General features: G+C 41.9%; 1 protein-coding gene across 1 annotated transcript; it reads right to left on the minus strand.

Moving 5' to 3' along the window:
• Nucleotides 1-8,330: 8,330 nt before the first annotated feature.
• LOC109789468 (uncharacterized) lies at nucleotides 8,331-9,188 on the minus strand. The gene has a single exon (XM_020348431.2). The coding sequence runs from the start codon at nucleotides 9,186-9,188 to the stop codon at nucleotides 8,331-8,333; it is 858 nt and encodes a 285-aa protein (XP_020204020.2).
• Nucleotides 9,189-9,655: the final 467 nt, after the last annotated feature.

Raw genomic sequence — 9,655 nt, forward strand, 5'->3', positions numbered from 1 at the left:
AAAGAAGAAACAAGAGTCCTCTCGTCCAGAACTTGAAGAAGAATATTCTCATTCGTGGTTCACAAGGAAGTCTCAAGAGGAAACTTTCAATGAGTCTTTTGCTTGCAAAGACATTGTGGCTCCAAAGGTACTCTACTCGTCTTGGCTTATAGAGCAAGGTTTTACATTTCCTACTCTGTTATCTAGTCAAGGAGTTAGCAAATTTGTTGGGTTAAGTGGACTGTACTACCCTGATCTTGTTAGGGTCTTTTACTCAAATTTGGGAAGAGATGAAAATGGTGCTTTGGTTTCAGAAGTTAAAGGAATAAAAGTTACTCTATCTGCTGATGTATTTTTGAAGATTGGTGGATTAACCAGAAATGGTATTAAACCTACCTTCAATGAATTAAAGATGAAAAATTTCTCAATAGGTAAAGATATGTTTTTTATGAGTATGCTGAGGGATGTTTCAGCCTGGGAGGCTAATAAAGAATACAAAAGAAAAGAAAAGAGGAAAATTACATATAATGCTGGAGGTCTACGAATGGAAGATAGACTCCTACATTATGTAATTGTCTGGATTCTGGCAGCAAGGGGGAGCAATCACGCACAAATCAGTGAAGAAGATATGGCACTGCTCGCAGCTTTTAAGAACAACATTCAAGTTGATTGGGTATATGTGGTAGAAGACATAATGCTAAAGACAAGGAGGTTAATGGACTGCAAGTGTCCATATGCTGTGTTCATAAGCAAGGTATTGGTGTTCTATAAAGTTCCCTTAACTGGTGAAGCAAGAGAGGTCACCAGAGATGTTCATGATATCAAGGATAGAGCTCTGAAAATGATGAAGCTAGTGAAAACAGATGCTGGTTGGATAGCAAAGGAAGATGTTCCTACTGCTGAGACTACAGAGCCGTCTCAACCTGAAGTTCAAACTGAAGAAGAGGAAGGAGCTGAAGAGCCCAAGCCTCTTTCTACTTTTGAGCTATCTGTTCTGGCAAAGCTAGATGACATCAGAGAAACTCAGAGAAGAGATTATCAAGAGCTGAAGGCTTGTCTTGAATCTATATCTGAACGACTGGATGCGATGAACATACCCTACCCTGAAGAACTTTAGTTATGCATTACATTTTAGGCACTGCATTTTAATTTGTTCTGCATAAATACTTTGATTTATATTTCAGACTTAAAGTTTGTAATAGTTGTAGTATTTGTATGCTTCTGAACATTTTTAATGCTTATATGATGAAAGTCTTATTAAGTGCTTGTTGTTTTTGTTGCATAAGTATCATGTTATTTCTCTGTTTACTCTGTTTTTTTTGGTTTGGTTAAGCCAAACAGGGGGAGAAATTCATGAGAAACTGATTAAATGTTTATATGGTTGTTTATGTATTGTATAAGAAAGAAATGGAAATAGAACTGCATAATGCTTTGTATGGAAGTTTTTGTTCTAGACATATGCAGGTTCAAATTCAAGTTCAAATTTCAAACAAACAAGTGAAACAAAACAACATGATGATTGTGAAAGTCAACATGAAGAGTTTGGCTCATCAAAACCAAAAAGGGGGAGATTGTTGAAGATTGAAGAATCTACATCTGGAAGATGTTCCCTAGAAGTTTTAGTTTTGATGTTTTGCTCTTGTTGCTTTTTATTTTAAGCCTATGTCAAAAGGATAATGTATTGATTGTTTAAAAGATTAGGCTTGTATGTGTTTGTTTGTTATGTGTTAAAAATTAGTAATTAACATGAAGGTGAAAATATCATAATACTCATTTTTCTTATTTCATTCATTGTTGAGAACATGAAGTATTAATTTACTGAGTGTTTGAGACTTTAAATGAAAACTTGAAAACATCAGAAATTTTCTGAGTTAAGGAATAGATTACCTGAACTGGTAATAGATTACCTGACTCATGTTGAAAAACTGATTGATACTGGAATAATCGATTACCATGTGTGGTAATAGATTACCAAACTGATTCTGATGATTTCAAGAGGAAAAAGGATCGTGTTAATCGATTACCTCTTTAAAGTAATCGATTACCTCTGTTCCAAATGTGAGTTTTGTGTTATTTTGGCATCGTGTTAATCGATTACCATGTTAGGTAATAGATTAAAACAGGAGCTGAAACAATTAGTTCAGTTATTCTAACTCGTGGTAATAGATTACCATCACAGGTAATAGATTATCTCTGTTATGAATATAACTGAAATAACTGTTTCCTTGCACATAAAAATTGTCTTTAAATAAGATTAAAACTGAAGTTTTTTTTAAGAAGAGAAAAAAGAATTTTCACACACAGAAAAAAGAGAGATACTTACACGAACAAGAAAATTTTTTTTTGAATACACATTACTGCAAAAGAGAAAAAGATTTTCTGAAAAAGAAAGAAAGAACATATCTGCTGAAAATCAACTTTTGGAAAAAGAAGTGTGCAAGATCAATTCAAGAAGATGAAGTTCATATAGAAAATTCATTCTAAACTGGTTTACGTTGTTGAAGATCATATCTACACGAACAGGTGTACTCGTTTCTGATCTTTTGTTATTGTTTGAATGGTTTTAACTCTTGAGATTAGAGAATCTCTGGAAGAGTTGTGTAAAGAGAAATCTTGAGATAGGTTTTTCTCAAGTAGGATATTGTGGGATCAATATTCTTGGGTTATATGTTTCTTGTGGAGTCAAGAAATGGTTTGTTAATCTTGTGGGTGTCAAGATTTGCTTGTTAAATTCATTAATTGGATATTGCTTGTGCAGGGTGCATGTAAAGAATATCAATAGTGGATTTGACTGGATTTAGAGGTGTATCTAAATCTGAAACTGGATGTAGGCCTTTGGATGGCTGAACCAGTATATATCTTGGTGCATGATTTTCTTAACTCTTACACTCTTTACATTCTGTATAAGTTTCTTGATTAATGTTGTATGAAGAAAAACATTATCTGCAGAAACTGAACTTTAAAGATTCTTGGTAATTGATAAATTCAATCTTTACATATCTTGTTATTCAAATCTTGTTGGATAAGCTGTGCATTTATAACTCTGAATTACCTTTTTTGTTTAAAGGTTTGTTTTAAATCAAGATTTGTTTGGTAAAGATTTAGAAAGCAAAGAAGAAAAGGAAAAATAACATAGAATCTATTCAACCCCCCCTTCTAGATTCTAACCGTAGGGACCAACAGTGTTGCCCATGCTAACGCACAGCACGTCTTTTCTAACGGCGTGTAGCGGGTCTCATAGTCGAGAAATTTCTTGCTCAGGTAGTAGATGGCTCATTCTTTCTTTCCCGTTTCATCTTGTTGTCCTAGCACACATCCCATGGACTCATCAAGCACGGTTAAGTAGAGGATTAATGGTCTTCCCTCGACAGGTGGCACCAATACTAGTGGATTGGCCAAGCACTGTTTGATCTTATCAAAAGCTTGTTGACAATCCTCATCCCAAGATTCGGAATGATTCTTGAACAACAGCCTGAATATTGGTTTGCACGTGTCAGTCAACTGTGCGATGAACCTTGCGACATAGTTCACCCTGCCGAGGAATCCTCTTATCTCTTTCTCGGTCTTAGGAGGAGGCATTTCTATTATTGCCTTCACTTTATCGGGGTCCACCTCTATGCCTTTTTTACTGACGATGAACCCGAGAAGCTTACCCGACCGAACTCCGAAAGTACACTTAGCCGGATTTAGCTTAAGCTGATACTTGCGAAGCCGGTTGAATAATTTTCTCAAATATTGGATATGGTCCATTTCGTCCTTCGACTTTGCGATCATGTCGTCCACGTATACTTCGATTTCTTTGTGGATCATGTCATGGAATAACATCACCATCGCTCGTTGGTAGGTGGCACCCGCATTTTTGAGTCCAAAAGGCATCACCCTGTAGCAGAAAGTGCCCCAGGGTGTAATGAAGGAAGTTTTCTCGCAGTCTTCCTCATTCATCTTGATTTGGTTGTACCCAGAGTACCCATCCATAAAGGAATAGAGTGTGTTCGTGGCTGTATGATCCACTAGTGTATCGATGTGAGGTAAGGGAAAATCGTCCTTTGGACTGGCACGATTCAGATCCCTGTAGTCAACACAAACTCTAACCTTTCCATTCTTTTTAATGACTGGCACGATGTTAGCCAGCCATTCGGGATACTGAGATACAACCAAGAATCCCGCATCTAATTGCTTTTCTACCTCCTCCTTGATCTTTAAAGACCACTCGGGCTTGATTCGTCGGAGCTTTTGTTTGACGGGTCGAAACCCTTCTTTCAACGGTAACTTGTGCTCGATGATGTTAGAGTCCAAACCGGGCATATCATGATACGACCATGCAAATACGTCTTTATATTCCCTTAACAATTGGATCAATTGCGCCCTTATTTCATCACTGATATGGGTCCCAATGTTGACCTCTTTTATCTCTTGGCCCTGCCCCAAATTCACGGTCTCCAATTTCTCTTGGTACGGTTGGAGTAGACGAGCTTCTTGATCTAGCAGTCTTTGCAGATCCGGAGAGATGGTCTCCTCATCACTGTCCAACTCAACCCATTCATCCTTAACTTTCGGATCCCAGTCGGAGCGAACAATCACAGACATAATTGTTTTATCGGTTCTGTTTTTGGTTTAGAATTATTAATGTTAATGAGAGAAAGAAAGAAAAGAATAAATGAGAGAATGATGTGTGAAAAATGCCTCTTTATTGATATGTATGAAAAACTGTACAAGAAAAACCCTTATTTACATGAAAAAGATCTCATGATCTCGGGTACTGATCATGAGTCCCAAAAAGAAAAGAAAAATGTGGAGGGGCCCTATCGTGGCTTGCTCTTCTCTCTACTCCTGCTTCGGCAGAGGATTCTTGCTCACGTCGAGCGCTGTCGAATCAAAAGTGATCCACCCGGCATCGATAAGGTCTTGGACCTTATATTTGAGAGCTCTACAGTTCTCCGTTGAATGCCCCGGTGCCCCCGAATGGTATAGACATTTGTCTTGCGGATTGTACCAATCGGGGTAAGGTGGATCAATTTTCCTTGGTGGAATGTAAGCTAGAAGATGAGCTTGCACTAGCTTCGGTAGGAGGTCGCTATATGTGGTCGGAAGTTTATCAAACTTCTTCACAGGGTTGTACTACGACTTTCCCGACTTCGAAGCGGAGGAAGATGAAGAAATAGTTACGGCGTTGACTCCTCCCTCCTTCTTCTTCCCAAAGGTCTTCTTAGCTTCAAATGATTGGGAAGGATTAGCTAGCTTCCCACTTTTCAGCCTTTGTTCCACTCTTTCTCCAATGGTGATGATGTCCGAGAAGAGCGTTGTCGTGTTCCCTATCATCTTATCATAATAGGGACCGGTCAACGAGTTTATAAACAGGGACACCGTCTCCTTATCCGACAGCGGGGGCTCTATTTGTGCCGCCAACTCCCTCCATCGTTGGGCGTACGCCTTAAAGGATTCATCACTTTTCTTACTCAAGGCTTGAAGATCGAACCTATCGGGTGTTAGGTCGATGTTATACTTGTAGCGCTTGAGAAATGCGTCGGCCAACTGCTTCCATGTAAGCACCTGATTCCCATCCAGCTGCATATACCAGTTGAGTGCGGTGTCAGCCAAGCTCTCTTGGAAGCAATGGATTAAGAGCTTTTCATTAGTGGCATATGCAGCCATCTTTCGGCAATACATGGTGAGATGACTTTTGGGGCAAGTCGATCCCACATACTTTGGGAGATCGGGCACTTTAAATTTGGGAGGGAATTGGATGTCCCTCACTAAGCACATGTCGGCGGCATCTTTGATATCAAAATCATGCCCCTCCATAGCCCTCAACCGGTCCTCGAGAGCGTGGAATTGCTCCTTTGAAATCTCGGGCTCTCTAATTGTAATCCCCGCCCTAGGGGGTACAGCTTGCGGAGGCTCTTGCTCTTGCTCCTCCTCATGATGGGATTCATGGTCACTGTGTTGAGCCCCGTGTATGTTTTGGTGACGCATGAGTTCCATCATTTGCGCCATTTGCTTCTTGAGCTGTGAGAGCTCGGCTGTAAGCTTCCTATTTTGTTCCTCCAACGCGTCCATCTTCTTGAGTTTCTGCGCGCGCGTGAGGACAGAGAGATGACCAGCCACTTTCTAAAATGAATGCTTAATCTAATTAGTTTATTTATGGAATGAATACACTCTTGACATGAGCTTGGTAACCTTCCATCTTTAAGGTGCTACCTTTTTAAGACGGAGGTTTACCACCCTCCTTGACTTATGATCTCTCCCCTAACGGAGAATCTCAATAGTCATAGGTCTCTTTCACTCATGTCAAGGGGTATTGGTGAGCCTAAAATGAATGGTTATAAGGATGCATGATGTCTTATTGGTAATGATGCACATGCTACTCACTTTTATTATATTTTCACACATGGTCTTTCCTCTCATGTCATGACATTTTTCATGCATGGGGGTTATTCTTAGACCTTAGCACGAGGTTTATTATTAATGCACAAACAATGTCACATAGACCTATACACAAACAATTCACTCATCCACGAACAGTCACGAGCGAATCACGAGGTAGGGGTATCCTGCAGACAAGTGCATATTCAAGGAGGTTCTATCTGTTCTCACCGGTCTAAGGACCCAAGGTGCCCCCATTATAGGGACCCAATCCCTTTCGTCGTAAGTCGATGGAAAGCTCCAACGCACTGTCGGACTTGAGTTCATGGTTTTCACCTTGAGTGATGCTTTCCGACAACGGTCTACGGGCACCTATAGACCCATTCGACAACCGGCCGTACTAACATCCACTCCCTATGGCTTTCCACTCATGCCCCCGGGTATAGAGGGAACTGTTGTGTGCAAAGGTTCGTGTGCAGTTTATATTTCAAACAATTGCGAAAATTTAAACATCCAACAGTTATTAAAGCCAATTAGGAAAAACATATTATCATACAAGCGAGGGGTAATGAAGTAATTTTAAACTATCATTTTAGAAATAATCCATCACTAAATGGGACTGACTCTCGAGGCTTCCCCAGTGGAGTCGCCATCTGTCGCCACCTGCCGAAACGGACGTTGGCATTCGCGACGATGGTCGGACTCTTCTTTTAGTTTTGAAAAATGATGGATTGTTAGGACGACTTATTCTCAAACTGAGACCTCATCGAACTAACAATTTTGTTAAATGATTCTCACCAATCCATGTTAATCCCAAACGAGACCCTCCATGGATTAGTGGTTTTCGCAAAAAGGGGTTCTTGGAGTCGCCACCAATGTTTTACTCAAAACATTGGAAAAAGACATAAGGCAATTGATTTTCGCAAATCAACTTTGGCCATTACAACCAGAGTTGGGTAAGGGAGTCGATTACGTGTGGGGAAGGTGTTAGCACCCCACAACGCCCCTTTCGGGTTCCCTATGACGGATTATTTCATAAATAATAGCGTAAAATTACTAAACTACCCCTATTTATTAGAACGATTATAAGTAAACTATCTACATGATGAAAGCTTTAAACGTGCAATGCAACAATCAAAAAAGCGGTAAAAGAAAGGATTTGGAAAGAAACCTTCGAAGCGGGCTTTTATATACTCAAAAAAAAGAGTTAGGGGGCTTTTTGGCGCTCCTTCCCACTACACGTTCGCTCGCTTCTTTCCCTAAAAATAATATTTACTATGGAAATCAAAGAGATTTCCCTTCGACTTGTTCGAGTCTCAAGCTAAAGGCTCATGAACTCAAGAACTTAGTCGGATCAGCTCCCGGAGAGATTTCTAGGGCAGAGAATAGCTCAAAAACCCCAGAATACTCAGCCAGAGGGTGGAGAAATGCTCCAAATGTGTGGAAGGACGAGCCAATGACGTCCTATTTATAGGATTGAGGCGCAGTACGGCCTAAGGAGTCAATACGGCCCGTACTGAGTTTTTGAACTACAGTACAACCGTATTGAATTTGGTACGGCCGTACTGAAGTTTTTGAACTTCAGTACGGCCGTATTGATTTCATTACGGCCGTATTGTAGTTTAAATGGCTCAGTACGGCCGTACTGAACCTCTAGGAGGGTGTATTGAGCTCCAATCCTCACACACCCTTATTCTAAGCTACTCTAAGACTTCTAGACCTACAAAGAATCATCCTAGGGTCTTACAGGAGTCCTTCCGGCTGACTTTCCTTCGGTCTTCGAGAGTCTTTGAGTCTTATTTCCGACCCGGACAATTTTAGGGGTCTACACCACGTAGGGGAGTCATTCTTGTATCATGACTTACCTCGGCCTGCACTGCTCTACTAGTGTTTTGCTGAGATCCAGATGGTTGATCTGTGCACGTGCCAGAACCTCGGCCTCGTCCCCGTCCTCATCCATGGTAGCCTCCTCTGTGAGATTGTTGCCGTTAGACGTATTGTCCGAGGTGCCCCCCTTGGACGAGTTCCTCAATATGATCTCTGAGTATGCGACATTCCTCGGTTGTGTGACCATAGTTTCTATGGTATCGGCAATGCTTGGATTTGTCTATGCTGCTGGGGTTGTGCCCAGGTGGTGGCAGAGTAATCAGGTTGGTATTGTTGGCCTTCTCCAGGATATGTACTTGGGGTGCGTTGAAGGGGGTGTAGAAGTCATACCTCCCTCCTTTGTTCAACCTAGTCTTCTTGAATTGGTCATCGTTGGTGACTTTTACCTTATCTTTGTGGCCATGGTCTGGCTTTCCTTGTGGTTTCCCATGAACTTGGTCACGAAAAGTAGTGTGCTCTTCCATCTGAATGTACCCCGTAGCTTGGGCACGGAGTTCGTCCATGTTTGGGGGAGGTCGCCTACAAAGGCTGTCAACAAAAGGTCTTGGCTTGAGTGCCATGAGCATGGCGTGTAGGGCGACCTCAGGGTTTTGGTTGCGGATTTTGAAGGAGATGCCAGCAAAGCGCTCCATGAATGTCCTCAATGGTTCGTCGTCTCCCTGTCTGAGGCTGGCCAAGGCAGCAGATGTGATGTGATGAGTTCGACTCGTCGCGTACTGTGTCAGGAATTGCCTCACTAGAGTGTTGAAGCTATCGACTGACCCTACTGGCAATTGAGTATACCAGGCGAGTGCCGATTCCTTGAGCGAGGTCAGAAAAACCCTACACAGGATAGCATCATCGTTAGTGTATAGGTTTACCTGCGTTATGTACAGATCGACGTGCTCATCTAGGTCAGTAGTGCCATCATAGCGGTCGATGTTGAGAGGCTTCCATCCAAAAGGAAGGGGCGTCTCCATGATGCCGTCAACAAAAAGAAGACGGTAAATGCTTGCCCTATGTCCTGGAGTCTGGGCAGGTGCATTGCTGACTTCATGGTCTGACTTGTACGTCAGTGCGTGTGACCGAGGTGCAGTAAACCTATGGATCGCCGCCCTGGGTGCAGTCGGTGGCCGGGAAACTGAGTGCCCTTCTTCCTCGTTTTGATTGCTTGGTTGAGGGGGATGATCAGAGGGGCACTGAGGAAGCTGGGCGCGGATGCGCTCATTCTCATCTCGTAGCGGTGCTAGGTCAGCTTCATGTCGGGTTCAGATGTTCTCTAGGTTAGTAGGGTGTTGTTGCCGCATTTGATCGACCTGTTCGATCAGCCGTCTCAATGTCGCTTCTCCTTCCATTGTTACTGCGTGATCTTGTTCGTCTGTTGCTCGTCTACTATGGCTTCGGGTGAAAACCATAGGTTCGGTCGATAAGCAAGGTCTTGCTTGAT

This window comes from Cajanus cajan, chromosome 2, assembly GCF_000230855.2.
Source record: "Cajanus cajan strain Asha chromosome 2, NIPB_CcT2T_4, whole genome shotgun sequence".
In the NCBI taxonomy this organism is placed as follows: domain Eukaryota; kingdom Viridiplantae; phylum Streptophyta; class Magnoliopsida; order Fabales; family Fabaceae; genus Cajanus; species Cajanus cajan.

What these genes read in the sequence shown, in the direction of transcription:
- LOC109789468 (XM_020348431.2), bottom strand. Translation starts at nt 9,188, where the DNA reads ATGGAGACGCCCCTTCCTTTTGGATGGAAGCCTCTCAACATCGACCGC.